The 26,259-nt window shown below is 35.4% G+C and overlaps 1 protein-coding gene across 1 annotated transcript in view; it reads right to left on the bottom strand.

Moving 5' to 3' along the window:
* Window positions 1-26,229, bottom strand: part of Brcc3 (BRCA1/BRCA2-containing complex subunit 3) — a 38,685-nt gene extending 12,456 nt beyond the window's left edge. The window contains exons 1-8 of the mRNA XM_077107188.1: window positions 25,915-26,229; window positions 25,272-25,288; window positions 24,266-24,320; window positions 20,324-20,443; window positions 14,913-15,000; window positions 12,302-12,390; window positions 11,164-11,219; window positions 4,672-4,746 (exon numbers count right to left, since the gene is read on the bottom strand). Coding sequence (XP_076963303.1) covers window positions 4,672-4,746; window positions 11,164-11,219; window positions 12,302-12,390; window positions 14,913-15,000; window positions 20,324-20,443; window positions 24,266-24,320; window positions 25,272-25,288; window positions 25,915-26,037 — 623 coding nt within the window. The 5' untranslated portion in view covers window positions 26,038-26,229. The remainder of the gene's footprint in view (window positions 1-4,671; window positions 4,747-11,163; window positions 11,220-12,301; window positions 12,391-14,912; window positions 15,001-20,323; window positions 20,444-24,265; window positions 24,321-25,271; window positions 25,289-25,914) is intronic.
* Between the last annotated feature and the right edge of the window lie 30 nt (window positions 26,230-26,259).

The raw sequence follows: 26,259 nt of genomic DNA, 5'->3' as shown, positions 1-26,259 counted from the left end.
AAAAGATCATTCATTATGATTAAGCTAGATTTTCCTCAAGCATATAAAGATCATTAAACATATACAATTCAATAAATTAATTCAATACTTTATATCAACAAAATGATGGACAAAAATCATATCTATTTCTGGAGATGGAGAAAAAGCATTTTAAAAGTATTTTTTTAGTTGTCAATGGACCTTTGTTTATTTATATGTGGTGCTGAGAACTGAACCCAATGCCTCACATGTGCTAGGCAAGTGCTCTACCACTGAGTGATAACCCCAGACTGAGAAAAATCATTTTTTATCTACACTGAACAAATTGACTGCAGAAGCAACACCTCAATGTAATAAAGACTATCTATAAGAAACCCACAGAATGGTTGGAGTTGTGGCTCAGTGGTAGAGTGCTCGCCTAGCATGTACAAGGCACCGGGTTCGATCCTCAGCACCACATAAATGTAAAATAAAGATATTGTATCCACCTAAAGCCTTAAGAATAAATATTTAAAAAAGAAACCCACAGAAAACATCATAGTAGCATGATGAATCTGAAATAAGACAGGGTGTGCACTCTCACCACTAATATTCAACATGGTACTGGAAACAGCTAGAGCAATTGGAAAGACAAAAAAAGAAGAGGCATAACAATAGAAAGGAAGGAAGTCAAATTATCCCTGTTGCAGATTACATGATTCTAATACAAAAAAATCTAAAGGCTAAAGGATTATTATAACCAATAAAAAATCCAGTAAACTTGCAGAATACAAAATCAATTTACAAAAATCAGTAGCATTTTTATATATCAATAATAAGACTGCTGAGAAAGAAAGCATGAAAGGAATCCCATTCATGATAATTAACAAAAAATAAAATACATAGGAACAAATTTAGCCAAGAAAGTAAAAACATCTACCATGAAAATTATAAAACTCTGATGAAAGAACTTGAAGGATACATACAAATAAAGAATAGGAAGGACTTACCATGTTCATGGTTTAAAGAATATTGTTAAATTGTTCATATATCCCAAAGCAATTTACAGTCAATGCAATACAAAATACTAATGACATTTTTCACAGAACTAGAAGGGACAATCCTAAAATTTATATGGAAGCACAAAAGACCTCTAATAGCCAAAACAATCTCTCTCTTTTTTTTTTTGGTACTGGGGATTGAACCCAGGGGCATTCAACCACTAAGCCACATTCCCACCCTATTTTGTATTTTATTTATTTATGTATTTATTTTAAACATTTACTTTTTAGTTTTAGTTGGACCAATATCTTTATTTATTTATTTATTTATTTTTATGTGGTGCTGAGGATTGAACCCAGGGCCTCGCATGTGCTAGGGGAGTACTCTACCACTGAGCCACAATCCCAGTCCCATATTTTGTATTTTATTTAGAGACAGGGTCTCAAGGAGTTGCTTAGTACCTTGCTTTTGCTGAGGCTGGCTTTGAACTCATGATTCTCCTGACTCAGCCTCCTGAGTCACTGGGACTACATGTGTGCACCACCATACCCAGCTGCCAAAGCAATCTTGAGCAAAAAGAAAGTAAAGGCATAACACTTGACACATACTTGACTTCAAAATATACTACAAAAGTACAGTAACTAAAATAGCACAATACTGGCATAAAAGTGGACACACATACCAATGAATAAGTGAGTGCCCCGAAACATCCCTACACATCTATAGCCAACTAATTTTAAACAAGGGTGCTAAGAACATACATTGGAAAAAGGAAAGTCTTTTTCATTCCTAGTACAGGGAAAATTAGGTATCCATTTACAGAAGAATGAAACTAGAATCTGTCCTTTTATCACCTACAAAAACAGATCCAATATGGATCAAAGACCTAAACTGAAACTTCTAGAAGAAAACATAGGGGAAACATAGCAGTGCATTAGAATAGGTCCAGATTTTTTTTGACAAAATCTCAAATGTATAGGAAACAAAAGCAAAAATAGACAAATAGAATTTCATCAAACTAAAAAGCTTCTGCAGCAAAGGAAAAATTATCAGAGTAAAGACACATTCTAAAGAATGGGAGAAAATGTCTGAAAACTATACATCTTACAAAGGGTTAATACTCAAAATATTAAGGAACTCAAAAGGGAATGACTCAGAATTTTAAGTGGGCAATAGATCTAAATAAACATTTCCCCAAAGAAGATGACATATGGATGGCCAAGATGTGTATGAAAAAAATAATCAACATCATCAATCATTAGGAAATTCAAATCAAATCCAGTGAATTATCACCTCAGTCCACTAAGAACAGCTATTATCAAAAGATAGCAAGTGCTGGAGAGAATATGGGAAAAAGGGAACTCCTGCAAACTGTTGATTAGAATGTAAATTAGTGCAGCCACCATGGTAAACAGTATTGAGGTTCCTAAAAGCTTAAAAATAGAATATGTGTGTGTGTGTGTGTGTGTGTGTGTGTGTGTGTGTATACCACCCATAGATTTCACACCTGGGTGCATATCCAAAGGAAATGAAATCAGTATTTTGAAAAGACATCTGCATTCCTATGTTTACTGCAGCACTATTCATAATAGCCAAGATATGGAATCAACCTAAATGTGCATCAACTGATGAATGTGGTATGTATACTCAATAGGATACTAATCACCCATAAAAAGAATGAAATCCTATTATTTGTAACAACATGGATGAACTAGAGTATATTACGTTAAGTGAAATAAGACATGCACAAAAAGATTAGTACTGTATGATCTCACTCATACTTGGAATCTAGAAAAGTTGATTTTGGCCACACATGGGAGAAAGAAAAGCACAAAGAAATAGTCTGTTGGATGCAGCAATGAAGAAATGGTTGGAGAAGTAGAATTGGACACCAGTCTGCAGTGGGTTTGATTGGGGAAGGTGAAGAAATGATGTTAGACCATTCTTTTAAGACCTCTAAGTATTGCCAGGTGCATGCCTATAATTTCAGTGGGTTGGGAGACTGAGGCAGAAGGATTACAGGTCCAAAGTCAGCCTCAGCAAATTAGTGAGGCCATAAGCAACTTAGGAAGACCCTGTCTCAAAATAAAATAAAAGGGCTAAGGATGTGGCTCAGTGGAAAAGCAGCTCTACCTGGTACAAAAAAAAAAAAAAAATTGATCTCATAAAATTTGAAAGTAAAATGCTGGGAACCAGAGGTTGGGGAAAGTGGGGATTGGGTGAGGTTGATCAATGGGTACTAAGTAACAAGAAGCTCTGGGGTACTATTGCACAGTATCATGACTAGAGATAACAATTATGGACTATAAAAAAAACTAGAAGAATAGAACAATTATGCACTGTCTATTGCAAAAAGAAGAAAGGATATTGAATGTTTTTACCATGAAGAAATTATAGATGTTTGAGGAGACAAATATGTTTAACCTTATTTAAGGATTACATAATGTATACATGTATCAAAACATCACATGGTACTCTCTTAGAATGTAAATTAGTGCAGCCACCATGGAAAACAGTATTGAAAACATATATATATATGTAATTTTTTTTGCAGTGTTCAGAATTGAACCTAGGGCCTTATGCATTCTAGTCAAGCACTGTACCCCTAAATTACACCCCTATCCTTTCTTATTTATTTATTTTTTTGAGAAATAGGGTCTCACTAAGTTTCCCGCACTAGTCTCAAATTCCAGGCTCAAATAATCCTCCTGCCTCAGCCTCCCAAGTAGCAGGGACTAAAGGCACATGCTATCAAAGCCAACTAATAAGTATAATTATCATGTTCTTATGTATCACTTTATTTTTTTTGAAAATATGGCACATTACTAGTAAAACTGGTGACATTTGTATAGCCATTTGAAACTATGGATTAGGTAACAATATTGTATGAAAAAAGGACATTCTGGTTATGTAAAAGAATGTCCTTTTTCTTTAGTGAATGCATAAGGAAATACCTACTGAAGGGGCATCATGTATGCAATTTCTCTCAAATTGTTAAAAAAATATTTACACATATAAAACAAAAAATAATGTATTTTGGTACTATAATCACAACTTTTCTGTAAGTCTGAAATTATTTCAAAACAGAAATGTTAAAGAATAGTAAGAGTAAAAACAAAAAGAATCAAAACAGTAAGGACAATTGAAAAACAGAAAAAAAAAAAAACAGATAAGAAAAAACCCCAATCAGTCTAACACGTGTCAGGAAAGAGGAAAATGAAAACATGGTAAACACACAGCAAAAAAAGATGATAGCAGAAATATATCACACAATAATAATAAAATGAATACATTACACTCACCTATTAATAGATGTTTTGATTGTTTAAAACCGAATAACTCAAGATCTTGCTATATTTTATAAGAGACATACCTGAAATCAAATAACTGAGGAAGGTTGAAATTAAGGGAATAGAAAAAGTTATAACAGGCAAACAAATGCTAATCACAAGAACAGGCAGTGGCAGAGAGTAGTGCCTATCCCAAATGTCCATTCTCACCTTCCTCCTGGTAATAGAATGCCGATTTTTATTCAAGATAGACCTACCTGAAGTAAAAGACCAGATTTTACAGCCTCTCTGGTAGCTTAAGTATGGCCACTTGACTAAATTCTGCCAATGAGATGAAAGTGAAATTGTTTTCTGGGACTTCTGGCAAGGTCACTTATTGGAAATTAGCTGAGCTGGGATGTGTCCCTTTTTGTCTTCCTACCTTTCCTCTTCCTTCTGGACCTCAATGGAGATGTGCTGGCTGTAGCTCCAGAAGTCTTGTGGACCATGAGGGGACCTTAGGATGGAAACCATATACCAAGATGGTGAAGCAGAAAAGAGAGCCTGGGTCTCTGATGACATCACAGAGAGATATCTATCTCCAGACTACTTCTACTCAAAAAAAAAGAAAAAAAGAAAAAAGAAAAAAAATCATTCTTTTTAAACCTAGTCCTTACAGGGATAATAATAATATTCTTCAGAGAGAAAGAATCCAAGGTATAAATAAATATATAGGACAAAGAGGGATTTTCATATTGTAAGAAGAAAAACCAGAAGAAAGAGATAATAGTTATGACTTTTATATGCTCTTTAAAAAAAAAGAGAGAGAGAGACAGGGTCTTGTTAAATTGCAGAAATTGGACTGGAATTTGCCATTGTCCTGCCTCAGGCTCCCAAACAACTGGCCATTATGTACACTTTATGCACTAATAAAATACCTCCAAAAGATATAATGCTAATCCTTAGTAAAATATGAAAAAAGTGGACAAATCTAGTTGTGATGGGAGGTTTATATATCTATAATCAAAACCAAAACTAATGAAGAGGGCTACAGGATTGGTGTAACACAATTTAAGCTTATTCTAACATGCATATGAAGAACTTGTTTCCAAGAGAAAATACACATATTTTCAACCTATATGAAAAAGCCATGGGCTGGGGTTATAGCTCAGTGGTGGAGCACTTGTCTCACACGCATGAAAGAGACCTTGGTTCGTTCCCCAACACCACATAAAAATAAACAAATAAAGCCATAAAAATTGTTTTAAGTCAGAGGTAAGCAAAAGTTTAAGGTAAAGACCAGACAGTAATTAGTTTAAGCTGTGTGAGCCACCCAATCTCTATCACAACACTCAGCTCTGCAAATGCAGCTGAAAAGTAGGCCCCAGGTTTATCTGCTCAACAGACTATAGTTTGTGAACCTTTGTTCCAGATAACAAGGGGAAAACTACATAAACACAAACACATACTTCATTAAGCTGACATCACATGGGCCACAGTTACCATAATATAGTGTTTAACTCCCAATCTACACACCTAACAATCTAAAAATTGCACTTCTAAACAATTCTTGGGTTGAAGACAAAATAAAAACAAAAGAATTTAGAACAACAATAAAAATACAACAACAATAAAACACAAAAAATAAAAAAGGGGAAAAAAGAAATTGATGAAGAGAAAAGCAGAACAAAAAATAAATTAAAAAATAAAAGCTAAGAAATAGTTTATCAAGAAAACCTAAAGCTGGTCATTTAAAGATAGTAAAAAAGATAAGTCTGTGGTAATAAAATGGAAAAAAAAAGAAAACACAAATAAATAGTAGTAGCAATGGAAAAGAGGACATACAAAGAGACCACACAATTATTCATTCATTCAATAAGAATATTTACTGAGTGGCTACTATGTGGCAGGCTCTACACAAGGTACTGTGTGTATAGACAAGTTCCTCACAGTCATGAGACAATAACCTAATGGGGAAAGGAGAGGTAATAAATAGTAGATGAATAAGTAATTTAAATGAATGCTAGGTGCTACAAAGAAAACAAAATAGATTTTTAAAAATGATATAGATTTTCATGTCAAAACAATTAAAAACTTAGATGAAATGGACAATGTCCTAGGAAACTATAAGTTACCATAATTGACTCAAAAAAGAGTAGAAAATATAAAGAAAATCACCAAAAAAAAAAAAAAAAAGAACAAAATAATAAGGAAAATCAATTCCCCAGAAGGCAGTGGACACAGGTGTTCTGGGTTTCATTTGTTTGTTTGTACTATTTTAATAAGCCTTTTATTATTAAATGTACGTGCTTGTATTATTTTGAATAATAGTAAAGATTTATTTAAGTGTAAAATATTTTAGAGAATAGGATTTTTTTCTCCCAAATATTTTGTTGTAATAAAATATAAATCACATACATTTTCAATTATATAATTTACCATTTTTAAGTGTACAATTAAAATGTTGTGCAACCATCACCATTATCTGTTGCCATAATTCTTTTTATCTTATAAAACTGAACTCTAGGGATGGGCTACGGCTCAGCAGTAGAGCACTTGCCTCACAGGTGTGAGAACCTGGGTTTGATCCTCAGCACCACATGAAAATAAATAAATAAAGAAAGATAGATACATACATAGATAGATAGATATTGTGTCCCCTTACAAGTAAAAAAAAAAAAAAAATTAAAAAACATTGACACTCTAGGGCTGGGGATACAGCTCAGTTGGTAGAGTGCCTGCCTTGCATGCACAATGCCCTGGGTTCAATCCCCAGCACCACCAAAAAACAAACAAAAGTGACATTCTATATCCATTAAACACTAATACCCTATTCCCTCCTCTCCTGAGCCCCTGGCAAGTGTCATTCTATTGTCTGTCTCTTAGAACTGGACCTCATAATAAGTACCTCATATAAAGAAATCATACAGCATTTGTCTTTCTATGGCTATCTTATTTCACTTATCATAATGTCCTTAAAGTTCATTTATGTTGTAGCACATGTCAGAATTTTCTTACTTTTTAAGGTTAAATAATATTCCATTGTATGTATATATCATATTTTACTTATTCATTCACCTGTCTATGGGACACTTGGGTTGTTTCCATGTTTTAGCTGTGAATAATGATGCTATGAACTTGGGTGTACAGATATCTTTTAGACATCTTACTTTCAGTTCTTTTGTGTACATATCCAGAAGTAGAATGGCTGCTCCATATTGTAATTTCATTCTTAATTTTCTGATGAACCACCATTCCCACCAACAGTGCACAAGGGTTCAAATTTCTCCACATTCTTGCCAACACTTATTATTTTCCATTTTTTATAGTACAGTTATCATCCTTATGGTTTTAGAGTGGTATATCATTGTGTTTCGCTTTGTATTTTCCTAATGATTAGTGATGTTTACATCTTTTCATGGGCATACTGGTCATTGCCTATTTTCAATGGAGAACTGGGTTTCCCCTACCCCAGGATTTTTAGGGTATGATTATCTATTGGTTAATCCTGTTCACAATTATGTGAATTAGGATCAGATCCATGCATTGCTCAAGTTTGAGCCCAGATATTCATAAACAAGTTTATGGAGTTGCTTTATCAACATCATCATCATTAGCAACAACAGTACAGAATCAAGAGTTCTTTTAAGTAATGATTATAATAAAAGTAATGAACTGTGAGGAAATATGACAGCAGTTATTAATAGTTGTGTCTTAAAATAAGATATCTAAGTCTACCATTTAGTGATACCTGAATAAAACATCTTGCTCCCAACCCTTTCCCCCTAAACTGAAGCTTCCTGAGCTTTTTGTTGCCTTGTTCTTAAATATGGATGGATAAGCTACTTGGGAGACCTAGGCAGGAGGACAGCAATTTTGAAGGCAGCCTGGGCAACTTAGATCAAAATAAAAATGGCTGGGAACAGAGCTCACTGGTAGAGTATCTTCATTAGTGGGGGAAAAAGACAAGAAAGTTGTTTAAATGCCCAAATTCAGGGAAATTAAGAACATAAAATTTACAAAAAGGATTAATGAAGGCTATAGGTGCAATGGCATATACCTATAGTCCTAGCACCGGGAAGGCTGAGGCAGGAGGATTCCTTGTATAGAGTTTCAGACTAGCCAGGGTAATACAGTGAGACCCAGTCTCAAAAAACAAAACAAAACAATCAATGAAGGAATTAGAAAATAAGAGTCAAGAAAATACCCAAGAAACTGGAAGAAAAGAGATAGAAAATAAGTGAAAAGTGTTACTAAGGTCACTCTAGGACCTTTAATATTTGAATGATCAGAGTAGTAGAAAGAGAAAGGGAAAATGGGGAGGAATTAGAAAAAAAAAGGATGTGATAGACCTGTTGTATAGCTTATAAGGAACAGGGACAGAGCTGAAAGAGAGGAGTTGGAGATGTATCTCTTACTAAGACTGCAAGTCCACAAAATAAAAGTATATCGAACAAGTTAACTTCTACCCTGATTCTCACAACCAGCACAAGACCAGGAGGCTTCCTTTCCCTATAGCATAGATCACTTAAATCAACGCCCCAATGCTTCAGATGTCATCTAAGAGTCAAATGCAGAAGTAAGGGAAGTAATTGAAGCAATGAGAAATTCCTCTCCTCAAAGACTGATTTAAACTTGAAGAAACTTTAAATTATGGAACTAAACTGAGTTATAACTAAGAATTTTTCCTATGAACTGGGTAGATTGTAGATTATTTTATCTGGGAATATAAAAGAAAATGTCACAATATCAAGAATCTGGAATTCAGGAAGGGATAAAAGCAGAAAAATAAGGGGGAAAAGCCATTTGAAATAAAAACAAAAGGCTGTAAAAGAAAGGAAGTGGAATCATAGCACACTACTTTACACTGCTTAATTGTACAGAGAATAATATTCACACCATCATAATATAAACACTTGACTTCCCACCCTTACAATTAATCAATAGACAAAACAATTATGGTTATAATGCAGTACACAGGTATTTGCAACTGGGAATATGAAGACTTATAGTTCAAAGTCAGCCTCAGCAAAAGCGAGGCACTAAGCAACTCAGGGAGACCCTTTCTCTAAATAAAATACAAAATAGAGCTGGGGATGTGGCTCAGTGGTCCAGTGCCCCTGAGTTCAATCCCCAATACCAAAAAAAAAAAAAAAAAAAAAAAAAAGAAAAAAGAAAGAAAGAAAAAGAAAAAAAAAAGGCAAACTTAAGATTAGAAAACTAACCAACGGAATGGAGATGGGGTAGTGCAAGTGAGGTAAATCTTCATTTGTGAGATCAAGTTAAAAAGATGATGATGATGATGATGATGATGATAAATATTATCTTAATAATAATAAATACTATCCAAATTTTGTAAATCAAAAAAGAGTTTAAGGGCTGGGGTTGTAGCTTGGTGGTAGAATGCTCAGCACAACATAAAAAGAAATACATAAAAATAAAGATATTGTGTCCATCTACAGCTAAGAAAAAAGTTTTTAAAAAAGAGTTTAAGTATACTGTTTAGAGATAACAAAGATAATATCAGAAGACCTGAAAACAAAATTAGAGACAGTGATCCTTTTAAGGAGTGAGGCTATTTATTATAAGCCATTCTATACCACCTAATATTTTTATGCATGTTATATATTCATTTGCTGACATTTAAAAAAATTAATGTTTCTTGATTAGATAACTATATGGTTTAGATATCCCCTCTAAGCTCATGTGTGAAATAATGCAAGAATTATTAGAGGTGAAATGATTAAGTGAGGTACAAGCTAATCAGTGGATTAATCCACAGATATTGATATTAATCCACAGATATAGGTAGGGTGTGACTGGAGGTGGTAGGTCAATGAGGGTGTACATTTGAGGTTTATAGTATGTCCCTGGAGAGTGAAGCTTTTTCAGCTTTCTGTTTGCCATGTCCTGAGCTGCTTTCCTCCTCTATGCTCTTTCACCATGATGTTCTGACTCACCTGGGGCCCAGAGGTATGGAATTGACCAACCATGGATGGATCTCTGAAACCACAAGCCCCAAATGAACCTTTTCTCCTTTATATAGTTTTTGTCAGGTCTTTTGGTCACAGTGGTGAACAAGCTAAGATAACACTTATGTATGGTTCCATATTCCAAACCTATGAAAAGTATATAATGAATTCTCCACTCTCTCTACTCCCTCATACCCACTTCCCCTCTACTGAAGTGACTGATGTATTTATAAGCAAATATACAGGTATGTTCATGCATCTATTTCTCTTCTACCTTTTTGCAAATAGTAGTCTACTATACACACTTTTCTTATACCATGCCTTTTTCATTTAACATTATTTCTTAGAGATTTCTGTATTCCAAGTAAGATTTATCATAGTTGTTTTATATGGATAAATCATAATTCATTTAATTAGTTTTCTACTGATAAACATCTAAGCTTTCCCCCAACTCTTTGTTACTTCAAACAATACTATAATCAATTGATATGTACTACAAGAAAAAAAAATTAAGATAATCTGCTTACATCTCCCAAATAGACAATACACTTGTTTTTTGCCTCTGTATCTTCGGTGTCTGTCATAGTGCTTGGCATATACCAAGTATTCAATTAAGATTTGCTAATTTAAATTGAGTTAAATTATAATGAGGAAATTAAGTTATGTAAACATTTAAGCGAGATAACTGTAAATCTGAAATCAAGTTAATGGCATAGCAAAGTCAAGAATCTATAAAAATCAGTATCACTCTGCATACTCAGTCTTCCTCTTATTAGCTTCCTATATACCCAATATCCAAGCTGCTAAAGAGCTTCTAATTCCTCATAAAACCATTAGCAAATATAACTAGAAACAGAGTTGTTAATGATTACCACTGAGAGAAATAAAATGAAATGAAACAATCAATTCCCTGAATGAGAAATTAACCCATCATTATATACACATGTCTCTGTCATACTTACTCTGAGCTCTTTTGGGCCTGTATGGATTGGAAGCAAGTGTAGAGTACCCGACCAGTCTGTTTATTAAAAAAAAAAAAAAAGTCACAGAAAGAAGGACTGATCATTTTTATGTACTGAGAATTTCATAGCAATTTAGTTACTCTAACCTAAAACCCAAAGGTCTTTCTGGAAGTAGAAGACTAACACAGATTCTGAAGATGGAATATGCCATAAATGAATTCCTTTAAGAGGGAACATATACTCTGTCAACATAAAATGGTCACAACCAAACATCTGCTCATGTGATACAACTGCTAATAAATATGAAATCCGAAAAAAGTAAGAATCAGAACAAATTATTATGTTGGAAGCTGACAAACTCATTCAATAAATACTTATGATAACAATGTAGAAAGCATTTCAAATGAAGTAAAAAGTTCTAGATATTGAACTTTAATGTTCTGGAAAAGAGTGATTTCATGGAAAATATTCATTATTAACACTGATTCTAAGAATGTAACTAATCTCACCACTTTTCATTATCTCCACTTCTACCAACATGATCAAAGCCCCATCATCTCTTGACTATCTGGTTTCACTGATGTCACGGATTTCATACCCTCCATCCCCATTTAGTCAGTTATCAATACAGTAGCCAGAGATCCTATTAAAACATAAAGTCGCCCTCTAGTGGTTTCCCAAATGAGAGTCAAATACAAGGTCTTACAAGATCTGGCCCAATTGTCTTTCAGACCTTATAATAACCAACTGGGTTATCATATAAACCCAGATACTCCCAAGATGAAAAGAGGCTAAGAAAATAGGAGACTTGGGTAATAGTGTAAAACTAAGACTCTCTGACGTACACTTGGATGTACATTTGTGATTTTCTTCATTTTGCTCCAGCCATATCAACTTCCGCAATGTTCCCTGAACATGACAAACTCACCTTAGGGTCTTTGCACTGGCTATTTCCTCTGCCTGGAATGCTCTTCCCCCAAGAAATCCACAAGACTTGCTCCCTCACCTTCTTTGGGTCCTGACTCAATAACCTTTTACATTGAAAATTTCCCTGGCCATCCTATTAAAATTACAAAGAGATTTTTCTCTACTCTATGTAGAAATACACACACACACACACACACACACACACACACACCTTTGTGTTTTTATCCTCTATGAAACAGGAAAAAATAAGTCCTACAAAACCTTGATCCATCATCTGGTACATGGCTTGAGTGCGAACATCTGAAAAAAAAGTTCTGTCAATAAATTGTATTTCATAGACTCCATTTAAAGATAATAGTGGTACGAAATTCTCCCAGGATTCAGATTCTATAGTGAGTACAGGGATATATACTAAGAATACTATGATTGTCCAAGTATAAATGTTTTTGCTGGGTTAAGGAAATACCATGAAAAGTATGCTATTAAGTAATAAAACATTAATAACTCTAGGTTGTCTATCCTAAGAATAGTCCTGCTATTAAATGTTTCATAAAAAATATTAAAACTTTCAGTTAAACCCTTGCCAAACTTGATAACTTCCTTCATAGGGATTCAAACAGAAAGGCTTTAGAAGGAGACAAAAATATTTCTTAGGGAAAAAAAGGTCTTTTGATGGATAGCTTCTATGTCAGTGAATATATTAGAATTGCTACTAAATACAGGAAATGTGGAACTACTATAGAACTACTTCTTTGAAGAAATTATCATAGAAGTGATTGCAGGGTCTGGAGTTGTAGCTCAGTGGTAAAGCGCTTGCCTAGCATATGTGGGACACTGGGTTCGATCCTCAGCACCACATAAAAATAAATAAGTAAAATAAAGGTATTGTGTCCATGTACAACTAAAAATAAAAAATAAGTTATTGTTGTATAATTGAATCAAACATTCCAGAAAGTAGAAACAATACCCCACTATTTAAAATTTACACAATTTTTGAAAAGAAGATAAGAACTAGTTAAAAGATTAAATATCCAAAACTAAAGAGAAGCTAACTTGAAAAGCTGAAATCTTGAGACCATTGTGCAAAAAGGATACAAAAAAGATTAGGTATAATGACAAAATACTGCAGAGCAAAACTGGGTCTTGTAACTTATGCTGTCTTACTTTGGCAATCTATTTGGCCAACAGTTTTAGTATTTTCACCATTTTGATCTGTCTTAGGACTTTTCAATGTATTCCCAAGTAATGATCAAGAATAAACAGCACCCAAGAGTGAAAATGAAGTAAATATTTGCTGAAACCATTGCTGAAAAATGTAACATTGTGTAAATCATCTCTGTATTGCTATATGACCTGAGTAAAATTCTTAATATCTTTAAGCTTACATCCTCATGAATTAAATGATAATAAATAGTATCCCTTCTCTCACAGGGTTTTGTATTTTTAAAATTGCAAGACTTTTTATTTTTAGCACAATGCCTAGTCTATCAAAGGTACTTCCTGGGCATTAATTCCGTTTCATTTTATACATGACCATGGAAAATTGCCTTTTCTCTCCTTACCTCCCCCCGCCTTTTTTTGTCAATTATTTCCTAACCTCTAGATAGAAGCAGAATACTATTTGACTGTCCCTATCATGTTACTCACACTGCTTTTGTCAAGGTAACCAATAATCTATTCTTGGTCCTCAATTTACCTGGTATCTCAGCTGATCACTCCCTCCTCAGTTTTCATTCTTTCTACCTGTTCTCTTAATGTCTTGCTTGATCTTTTCCAATCTGTTTTGCTGGATTCTTCTTATCTTTCAACTCAAAATATTGTCATGGCTCACTTTTCTGTCCTTGAATCTATGCGCCCTCACTCACTGAGGAATTTCATCTAGTTCCATGGCCTTACCTTTTTAATCTCTTCAATCATCTACGTGACACTTTAACTTGGTTGTCTTAAAACAATGCTACTCAAATTTCTGAACTATTTGTTACCTATTCCCAAGGAGCTAAGGAACTTGAACTATAGAGTACAATTAATGTACTGCTTTCTTCAGTGAGAAAGCCTTCTTTTTTTAAGATATTTTTTTTTAGTTGTAGATGGACACAATATCTTTATTTTTATTTATTTATTTTTATGTGGTGCTGAGGATCGAACCCAGAGCCTCACATGTACAAGGCAAGCGCTCTACCACTGAGCTACAGCCTGAGAAAGCCTTCTTAAAGGAAAAAAAAACTGAACTAAACAATGTGCTTAGAGATATAGATGATACAGGTTCTAACCTCAGTTCTGCCACTTACTTAACCCACCAAGTAGTTATTCTACTTCTTTCTAGAGTGTCAGAAAAAGACAAAAATCAATCATAATTTGCAAGAAAATGGTTGGTAAAAAGAGAAAAAGCAATTTAGTTACATTATACTAATTAGAGGAATGAGAATATAGTTCCAACAGCTAAACTTGATTATGTATAAACAGAGATTGTAAAAATCAATTTTGCTAAATTAACACTTTACACCTGTGAGCCTTCAGAATGGGCATGTACTAGATAGCAATCAGCAATATCAGTTACATTACTTTTGATATCAGCTCATTGTTGGGCTTTATTCTTGATTTCCTGAATAGAAATAAAAATTGAATACTGAAAATTTCCCTCTCACTAATAAAAATAATATGACATGAATCATTACTTTTTAAAACATGGAAAACAAATCAAAATAATGACATCTATTTAAGGACAGTCAATTTGTGATTTAAAACAGCCATGGTTTATGTAATGAAGGAAAAATGATATTCATTTCTGAAGATAATAAATGCTACAACCCCATAATACTCACCAACATGTGAAGGCCAGACAGTTATATGAGGATGGGAATGATACCAGCCCACAACTCTCATGGGGCGACCTGTTAATTCAGCCAACCTGTGTGTTTGTCAAGGTATTTTCAAAAGGTGGAAACTAAGGGCTCAGAAAGCATCCTAAAATTTAAAGTGAAGCCATTACAATTTAAGTGCAACAGAAGAATGAAATAAGGTTTATGTAAATCCTCCTAATCCAATTTAGCTAATGTTTGGTCACTCAAATCCTTACCACTATTATCTGAAAAGAAGCTTATTTAAATCCTCAGATGTCACTTACATTATCAGCTTGAATCTTCTGTCCTGTCTCTCTAGTTCTGGTTTACTTCCATCTTTTTACTGATTTTTTTAAAAAAATAAATGACAGCAGAACGCATTACAATTCTTATTACATGTATACAGCACAATTTTTCATATCTCTGGTTGTATGTAAAGTATGTTGACACCAATTCGTGTCTTCCAGTTTTGAAAAAAGAAACACAAAGGTTGTTTGTTTTTGGTGCTGGGGATGGAACCCAACCCAGGGCCTCATTCATGCTAGGCAAGCACTTCAGTACTCTACCCCTCAGCCTAACAATTTGTTTTATTCATTTGATTTCTCTTTGGCAGGTTGTTAATGTTTTTGTTGTTGTTTGTGGTGGTGGTGTTGGTACTGGAGATTGAACTCAGGGGCACTCAATCACTGAGCTATATCCTCAGCCCTATTTTATATTTTATTTAGAAACAGGGTATCAGTGAGTTGCTTAGCACCTTGCCCTTGCTGAGGCTGGCTCTGAACTTGAGATCCTCTTGACTCAGCCTCCTGAACCACTGGGATTTTATAGACATGTGCCACATGCCCAGCTAGGTTGTTAATGTGAACAACAGCAAATACAGTGAATCCAGAGATCAAAGAGCAAAAACCCCAGTTAAGTCTCCCTACTTGTTTAGAAACATCGCCCTAAGGGCTGGGGATGTGGCTCAAGTGGTAGCGCGCTCGCCTGGCATGCATGCGGTCCGGGTTCGATCCTCAACACCACATACAAACAAAGATGTTGTGTCCGCCGAAAACTAAAAAATAAAATATTAAAATTTCTCTCTCTCTCTCCTCTCTCTCTCTCTCTCTCTCTTTAAAAAAAAAGGAAACATCCCCCTAAAAGAATATCTTCCTCTTTTGTTGTAAAAATAAAAGTTTCCAATAACTATCTAAAGTTAAAACATGAGAATATTACTCAAAAAATTTTCTCAAGACTACTGCTGCTGTACTATAAGATGTTGATTAATTTTTCTACAAATTATACTAAAACACCATAATCCTACTCATACAACTAAACATGAGAACAATATTTTAAAAGCATTTTTAAATGTTCCAATGCCAAGAGAAATCACTTAACTTCTCTTAGCCTGTTTCTTCTGTTGTACACTGTGCAGAAACATGCTTTTACACAACAGTGGAAGTGTTTAGCATGGGACTTGGCTCCTAGAAAATATTTAATAAATGGTGATTATAATGTTAAAGTGGAGCAATGTATCTACCTATCACCCAATTTTGGAAATGGGCTCATTTCAGTTTGAAAGTAAAATATGTGTTTCCAATAATAAACATCTTTTTTACACAATTATGTCCTTGGAATTCTTACTTTGCCCAAGTTTGCCTTTGTTTTTTGAATACCAATGAATAGATTTTCTGCTTCTAGTCAAGGCAGATACAAAGACACTGGACAACATATATGAACCAACAATTTTCAAGACAATGATCATCATAGGGCTGGGGATGTGGCTCAAGCGGTAGCACGCTCGCCTAGCATGCGTGCGGCCCGGGTTCGATCCTCAACACCACATACAAAACAAAGATGTTGTGTCCGCTGAAAACTAAAAAATAAATATTAAAATTCTCTCTCTCTCCCTCTCTCTTTAAAAAAAAAAAAAGACAATGATCATCATGCAAAGAAGGCCAACAGATGAGAAATGAATAGGGTGAGCCCTTGAGAAGACATCCAGGCCACAGAATAGGAGGGAATTTAAAGTGGAGCTGAGTGGACCATCCAGAGTTTAGGAGAGGAGCCACTGAGTCTAGACAGGTGGAGCTTTCCAGGGCAGAGGACCAGAGCGAAGGGAACTGCAGAGGGAGAGAACCCTACATCCCCAGTGTGTCCCATTCGAGTATTCAGCAGACCACAGGGGAGCACAAGCACGTGAGGAAACTACCTGAGGCCTGGGAAAGGCTCTGCCCCTCAAGAGGATGCAAGTAACTGCACAGCACTCAGGGAGGAAAGAGACCAGCAGCTTTCCCCACCCACCAGGTGGGGAAGGTCACATTGTCAGGGAGGCATCAGGCAGGGCACTCACGAGGGCCATGCCCTGTCAGCGCAGAAATATGTCTCCTACACTGAGCTGCCCTGGTCTCATGTCCTTCGTCCTCAAAGCAAGACCCAGAAGGATCAAACCTTTTCCAAGTCACTCTAACAGCATCCCAGCACACAGCTCAGGGCTCTGTCTAGGAATACAGAAATACCCAGCGGTCCAGGAAGAAGGTGGAACGGGACGTCTGATACCAGGGATACAAAGCAGCAGGAAAATGCAACTCAGAGAGAGGAGAGAGACAGTGGTTGCTTGGGGATAGGGCTGGTAAGCAAAAAGAATATGGGTTTGTCTGTAAAGGCAGCATGAAGGGGATCTTCATAGTGATGTAACAATTTTGTAGCTTGACTGCTGTAGTGATTACATGTATCTACACATGTGACAAAATAGCATACAATTATATACATTCTATCCATGTAAATGCCCTGGTTTATTATACCACAATTGTGTAAAATATAACCTTCGGGGGAAACCAGATTAATGTTACAGAGAACTTTTTTTCTAAATGTATTTTTTTTTTTTAGTTGTTGATAGACTTTTCATTTTATTTATTTCTATGTGGTGCTGAGAATCGAACCCAGTGCCTCATGTATGCCAGGCAAGTGTGCTACCACTGAGGCACAGCACCAACCCACATAGAGAACTTTCACTAACTTCTCATGAATCCATAATTATTTCAAAAGAATTAAAAAATCAAGATACAAAAGATATACACTAGAGATTGATAAATTTGACTAAATAAAAATGCAATAACTTGGGGCTGGGATTGTGGCTTAGTGGTAGAGCACTCGCCTAGCATGTGCGAGGTCCTGGGTTTCTATCCTCAGCACCACATAAACATAAATAAATAAAATAAACATATTGTGTCCAACTACAACTAAAAAAAAATATATATATAAAATAATGCAATAACTTAACTAGGGAAAACTCAAACACATACCATAAATAAACTGAGAAAAATCACTACCCTTATTGCAAAATGTTAATTTCCTTAATATATACAGTGCCTATAAGTCATTAAAAGAACATTATCAAGTGTTGAGGAGTGATATTAGCCAAACTATATTGTTATATTTTGTGCACGTATGAATCTGTAACAACAAATCCCATTATTAAGTACAACTATAATGCACCAATAAAAATCTGGAAAGAGGAAAAAAGACCACATTAGCCCTATTTAAAAAAAAAAGAATATTATGAAATCAATAGAAAAAAGGACAAAGGAAGCAATCAGATAATTCAGATAAAAATACAAATGACTCTTAAATAAGCACAATTTTTGCTCATCATATTGATAACAATAAAAAATCATTGGTAATTTCTTTGGACACCTACAGGATTTTGATTGACAGTTAAACCTTTCTAGTAACAAGATTGCTACATTACAAATGCCATTTAAACCTTCATCTAGATATAAAAGAAAAAGTACAACTATATTTTTGTTGAAATGAGTACAGAAGAGCTGCAGTCATAAATCCCTTGGAAGCAGCTAATAAGGTAGTTCTGAAAGTTGAAATAACTGGAACTGGTATTAGATTTCACCGCTGTATCTGATACACAGAGTGAATATTGTGTACTCAGAAACCCTGGAACCAATGGCTATACCAATCTGGGAAAGCAACAGTGTTGAGATTTAAAACATAAAAAAATATATCAACATCCCTCTAGAACAGGAAATTACATGGTAGGCAGGAAATGCATAAAATGGAAGATGAGAAAGCTATAGTAACAGTTTAACTTTTCATAATGATTTTGTCTCACATATTAAATATTTGCAGATAAAGTTTTATTGAAAGGGTTCACTTGATGACTAAAGAATTATGTGAATAGCAAGGACATGTATTATGGATATATAATTTTTAATATTTAAAAAAACATTCTAAAAGAATGTAAAAGCTGTATATGTAACTCAGAAAATTCCATCTTTTTCAAATTTCAAATTTTATATTATAACATAAAATTTCTTAGAGGAAATACTCTATTTGTGTAGACATTTTGAGTTATAAATTCTAGAAACTTAAATCCAGTACATTGGAAAAAGAAAATAACATTGTTACTTTTACATTTCTATGTCTGATTGGGAGATTATGCTATAATAAAAAGAACAGATGCCTAGATGCCATTGTATAGTGTATATATTTTTATTGAAATATCAGGTAGTACTATTGATATCTTTATTTTACTATAAATTCCTAATAAAGAATTTAACATGTTTGGATATTAACAGTTCATTGGAAACAAACCATTTTTAACTTCAATTAACTTTAAAAACAAGCATTTTGAACAAATAAAAAGTACCTTTAGGAATTGATCCTATAGATATGCACATGTTTATGAAATGCTGTCTGTACAAGGTTATTCATTGCTGCACTTTAAAACATGTTCATAAGGACAGGTGAAATAAGTGATGGCATCAGAATGAGGCACCTCTGTATATTGAATTGAACAAATCTGATGATACCCTGTTAGGTGAAAAAAAGATGGACACGGCATGTCATAAGCTATCACAAGTATTAAATACTTTTCTTTTTCAGAAAGAAAAATATCCATATATATTTTAGTATATAGGAAAAATTGATAATCATTGTTATGTCTCCGGAGGGGCCAGTACCAAAAAAGAAAAGAGAGAGAGATAGATGGTGCTCTTGCCTTGTTCTTTGTTTTTGTTTCTGTTTTTTTTTTCCTTACTTACCTAGCCTTGTGTTGCTATTGAGCTAAAGGAAAGAGGGGCACAAAGGAAAGAAGGGAGAGTGGGGAATGTGGAGGAAGGTGAAGGGGAGTCCTCATATAATTCATTGTCATAATATTTGACCCTGGAATCTTTTGACATTTAGGAACATAAATATATAATTCTTCCAATAAAAGCCACTCCAAAGGAGAAATAGAAATTCTAATTAACCCAACAATTGGATCTGAGGGGTAAATGTGAAAACTGGGGAAATAGTTATCAGGAAGAAAATTTGTGAAACCACCTAAAGTCAGATGCCTGCAGCAAACAAATCAATGTGGCACAGAAGCCCCAGAGATTCTTTTAGATCAATAAGGATATCTCTGCTTCTGTTGAGGCCGCAGATAGCTGCTCTGGAGAAATTTCTACTCGGTCCTTCCTCTTATCAGAACGTCGCAAGATGATGACAGAATGAATATGAACAATTCTGACGGTGTCAACCTAAAGGAAAACCCAGAGAAATCATTACTTCTGTCTCTGGCCAGTAACACTTCTCTCTCCAATCTCCTGTCAATTAGTTATAGGATTGCATTTTATTATGGTATCAGGTTAAAGATTCCCTTTCAGGAAACTGACACTTTTCTCATGAAAAATGAAATGTTTCAAATAAAGAAATCCTTCCTCGATATACATATTTCAGAAACAAAAATATAAAAGTTAGTATTTAGACAAAATTTGCATATCAAATGCTGACAGTTCTTTGAATTAATTCACATTTTCTTTTTAAAAAAATATTTATTTTTTAGTTTTAGTTGGACACAATACCTTTATTTTACTCATTTATTTTTATGTGGTGCTGAGGATCAAATCCAGGGCCCCCGCAAGTGTGAGGTGAGCACTCTACCGCTGAGCCACAACCCAAGTCCCCTCACATTTTCTTTTTCTTTTTTTTTAAATCTTGTTTATAGTTGTAGATGGACAGCATGCCTTTATTTATTTATTTATTTATTTTTTGTGGTGCTAAGGATCAAACCCAGTGCCTCACATGTGCTAGGCAAGTGCTCTGCCACTGAGCTACAACCTCAGCCCAATGCACATTTTCTTTAATAAATAAAAAGCTGTTCAAGTGATGATTTGTTGAAAAGCAATTAAGAGTACCTCTGTAAAGCATCTCAAAGATTTTAAGTTCAGCTACTTGTAGTTCCCTATTTATGGTCCCATTTCATGGCTGTGTGCCTTTTCACACTTTCCCTTCTGTTTTTCAGCCTTTTTTTCACTTTGTGGACCTTTTAAATTCTTTTAAGTTTCCTGATAATCCTACTAAAAAAAAAAAAAAAAGAATTTTGCCAGGCATGGTGGTGCATACCTGTAATCCCAGCAGTTCATGAGTCTGAGGCAGGAGTATCACAAGTTCAAACCAGCCTCAGCAACAGTGAGACGCTAGGCAACTCAGTGAGACCCTGTCTCTAAATAAAATACAAAACAGGGCTGGGGATGTGGCTCAGTGGTCGAGTGCCCCTGAGTTCAATCTGAGGTACCACCCCCCAAAAAAAGAATAAAATGAAAAAAGAATTGTTTTCTACCACATATGACTTCTTTTATAACACACATATGTACACATTATTATTATTATTTTTAAATATTTATTCTTAAGTTTTAGGTGGACACAGTATCTTTATTTTACATTTATGTGGTGCCGAGGATTGAATCTGGTGTCTTGTGCATGCTAGGTGAGCACTCTACCACTGAGCCACAACCCCAGCCCTATTATTATTATTATTATTATTATTATTTTGTACCAAGGATTAAACTCAGGGGCACTTGACCACTGAGCCACATCGCCACATCCCCAGCCCATTTTGTATTTTATCTAGAGACAGGGTCTCACTGAGTTGCTTAGCACCTCTCCATTGCTGAGGCAGGCTTTGCACTCACCATCCTCCTGCCTTAGCCTCCTGAGCTGCTGGGATTATAGGTGTGTACCACCATGCCCACCCCACAGTTATTATTTACACAATTTCCTTCCTTACTAAAATGCAAGTTCCTTTAAGAGCAGGGACTTCATTTTATTTATTTTCTATCATTAGCAACTATTTGTTGTGTCTAGCAACCCATTGTCCACAATAAATAAAACTAAAAGCAGGGATAAAAAGATTTATAACCTTTCAAGGAGCAATAAGACAAATAGCTAACTTTTGAAAGCTAAACAGAATGACATCTTATGAGAGCTACAAGAAAATATCTGCAAATCAAGAATCCTATACACAGAATAAAACCTTCAAAAATGAAGGAAAAATAAAGACATTTTTAGATGCACAATGGAGGGAATTCATTACCAGCACAGAATTCTTCAGGCAGAAAGAAAATCCCAGAAATGAAGAAAGGAATGATGAACACCATAAAGAGTAACATTTGGGTATATATAATATATACTAACTGTGTGAAACATTTATCACAATGTCACAAGAGGCTTAAATATTCATAAAATTAAAATGCATGATAGCAATAATCTAAAAGGCAGGAGGGTATACATAAAAATAAAATGTCCTAAGATTCTAGTACAGATGATCCTCAAATTACAATTATTTTAACTTAGGACTTTTCAACTTGACTATGGTATAAAAGCAATAAGCATTCATTAGAAACTATACTTTGAATTTTCATCTTTTCCCAGGCTAGCAATATGTGATATTCTTTTGCAATGCTGGACAGCAGCAAGGAGCTGTAATTTGTGATCAGTGACACAAACAGGGGAAACAACAGGTATTCTACAGTGTACTATGTTGCTAAGCAATGATATTTGCTAGCTTAAGTGTATTAAATGTAATTTGGGCCTCAATATATTTTATTTACAATGGATTTATTGGAACATAACCAAATTAATTTGAACAGTACAAATTTATACAAAATTCAAGATGAGGACATGAACTCTTGGAAAAAAAATTATATTATTAAGATTTAGAATATATTTTAGCAGTTGATGCCCAGGGTAAACCAATTCACACAAACATTCACTCTCATCAGAGAAGGTTTCAGTGCCTAAAAGTAATGAGCAACATTTAATGCACACACAGAGGAGGAAGGGTCCATAAAGGTTGGGGAAAGGAAAATGAGTAAAAGAAACAAATCAGTAACCCAGGAGAGTTCAGAATGTCAGGGAGAAAGAGAAGTATCAAGAAATAATCTGTTGGATGCAGCAATGAGGAGATCACTGGAGAGGTAGAATTGGACACCAGTCTGCAGTGGGTTTGACTGGGGAAGGTGAAGAAATGATATTAGACCATTCTTTTAAGACCTCTAACTATTGCCAGGTGCATGCCTATAATTCCAGCAGCTCAGAATCAAAGCCAGCCTCAGCAACTTGGTGAGGTCGGAAGCAGCTTAGTGAGATCCTGTCACAGAATAAAAAATAAAAAGGGCTGGGGATGTGGCTCAGTGGTTCATTGGCCCTGGGTTCAATCCCCAGTAACACACACATAAAAAAGAAGAAAGAAGTCTAGCTATTAAAGGAAGTATGTAGAATAGTTTCTATAGCAAGATATAGGATCGAATAGGGTTTTTTTTTTTTTTTCTGAAAATGAGAGTAACTTAAACATGAGTATTTGTATCCTAAGGGAAAAGAGCCAGGTGACATGAAAAGACTGATGATCCAGAAAAGTCTATAAGTAAGATGCAGCTCTGAATAGGAAGAGGGTTTTTTTTTTCTTCTTCATAGAAGAAGAAAGGAGGCTAATGCTTAGAGTTGAGAAGTTTGTATATAAGAAGTGGGATTTTTACCTCATATCTAGGAGGAAGTGATTCATTTTAATTATATTTTTACAAAAGAATTGGTGTGTGATATATTGGGGGAATTAACATTATACCACAATTAGGCTAGAGCATGGCAAAAAGGTGGGGTGGGAGTGAAGACAGGAGAAAAACCAAAGTGGACTAATAACTATGACACTATGGATGGTCTGTATTTGAGAACAGAGGGATTGCATGAGCAGATATTGAGACACGGGATAAAGAGATAACAAACAATGTGAACCAGATGTCAAAGTCTTAAAGAAAGGGCCATAATGAAGGCAGTAATGGCAAGGAGGGGTGGAAAAGGGTGGTATGATAGTGATTATTCATTCTGATCAAGTATTATAAATTGCTACAAAGAACAATAAATTACATTCCATTTTCAATGAGTGAATTCTTTGTCTGATTTCATTAGAAAGAACATCCTACCCAGCTATAAAATTTATTAATATTCTCCTGAAGTCATCAGAATAGAGAATAGAGATATCCCTCCCCATCTACAACTTTCTGTCATGCAGTATTCTAGCACAATACCTTTTCAGCAACTGTGCGCATTTCAGTTCCGGTATATGCAAATTTGGAGTCACTCCTACTGGGGATAAATTAGGGGAAAAAAAGAAACTAAGGTTTGGAATAGAAAATGGAAGTTAAAGCAAAATAACAGGATTAACAGTTTTTGCAATGTGACCTTAGTAGAAACAAAAGAGGAGGGAAAGTAAACTGAGCTGAAGATTTCTATTAAAGAGGTGGGCTGGGGTTGTGGCTCAGTGGTAGAGCGCTAGCTTAGCATATGTGAGGCACTGGGCCTCAGCACTGCATATAAATAAATAAATAAAAACAAAGGTCTATTAATAACTAATATTACACATATATATATATATATATATATATATATATATATGAGATATGAGGTGGGTTTGAGAAATACATTAAACTATACTTTGAAGTTTAGGCAAAAGTTACCCAAAGGTTGACCACCACAAGCATTCGAGCTATTATGGATCTTTGGGATCACTGTAGGGGCCACCAAGGAGAAGGCCACTGACCATTTACAGGGAGGGGAATTTGGATTAACAGGGGGAAAGCCCTAAATGCATAAAATATCAGATAAAAAAGAAAAATACTGGCGTGTTACTGGCATTGCAGGGAAAATAGCAAATGAAAACACATCAAGCAAGAAAATGAAAAATAATAGTACCAAATGTAAATATAGTGGTAGTGTTGTTAATATGCTGCCTTTATTGCAGTTAACAAGATTCTATTTATGAGTGCTTTCATAGATTCACTTATGATTTTGGTTCCTCCACTATGTCTTTCACATAAGGGCATATACATCTCAAGTGAAAATCCTTCTAGTAAGAAATAAGGCGGAAATGAACCTTCAGAGTTGGGGTGGAACTCAAAGTGTATCACTTAAAGAGTTCCAGACTCATAAAGGTAATTTAAGATCCAATCAATATACAATACTGCCAAACCTGTCATAATTTTTATTTAAGAATGCCTTAGAGATAATAAAATATGAGTAAACAAAAGGTCTTACCTTGTGTCATCAGTCAACTAGAGTGGAAAAGAGCAGAAAATATTATTGATCACATTATGCTTATTTGATTACAGGGATGCAGATTATATGAAAATTAGATCATGTGTTCATACATATCAACAAGAAAGACTGGAGAATTTAGAGAATAAACAGCTGAATTGTATTTCCTCATCCACTTTCTCCCCTCTGCAACACAAAGAAAACTTTCGAGTCTCTGCAAGGGTTTCTTCTTTCTTAGGATCTTTGCGACGCTTTAAAAAGCTTTCTGGCTTTCTCGGTACCTCCACTTCTCTAGAAGGAAGGCTGGTGGCAAAGCAAGGGGCTCTAACCCTGGTCTGCTGGTCTGCTTCATATACTTTGTAGCCTTCATCCTATTCAAATGTATTTCTGATCTGACTTGCAATTTTGGGCAATGGGTGATAATCTCTAAAGCAAGTCCCCAACCCCGTGGGTTTATGCAAATCGCTGAGGGCTTGCAGGAGGATGAGCAAGTGTCATGCGACAAGAAGAAAAGGCCACCACGATTGAGCCACCTAAAAAATGTCCAAAGATCTAAGTCAGAGGTTCCTGTGGCCTACCAGTCGCCTCAGGGACTACTGGGGACTGCTAACAGGGTTCCAGCCAGGCAGAATGACCTACTCACCTCCCCTATACACAGTCCCATCACCTCCTCCTTTTCTGTGCTCAGAGCGTGGTTGAGACAAACTAGGAAAGCATCAGACTCGAGATGAACCGCCTGCACCGCCTGTACCACCTGCACCGCCATCTTGATCCGACCCTGTTCACGTCCGCCTCGGGCCCACTCTGGCCTGATCAACGGGGTGCTCCAGCACAGCTTCTCCAGCACCAGCGCTCTGAGCTCCTCCCAGGCCTGGCCTTCCGCGCTCGGGTTCTGCGGGGGCGGAGCTTGGGGGCGCGCTCGGGGGCGGGGGGGGCTGTGGGAGTGGGACTGCTGGTGGTTGCCTGGGGGCGGAGCTTGGGGTGGAGG

The sequence above is a fragment of the Callospermophilus lateralis genome, chromosome X, assembly GCF_048772815.1.
Source record: "Callospermophilus lateralis isolate mCalLat2 chromosome X, mCalLat2.hap1, whole genome shotgun sequence".
In the NCBI taxonomy this organism is placed as follows: Eukaryota; Metazoa; Chordata; class Mammalia; order Rodentia; family Sciuridae; genus Callospermophilus; species Callospermophilus lateralis.
The sequence above is the reverse complement of the archived record's forward strand: the minus strand, read 5'-3'. Positions and strand labels throughout refer to the sequence as shown.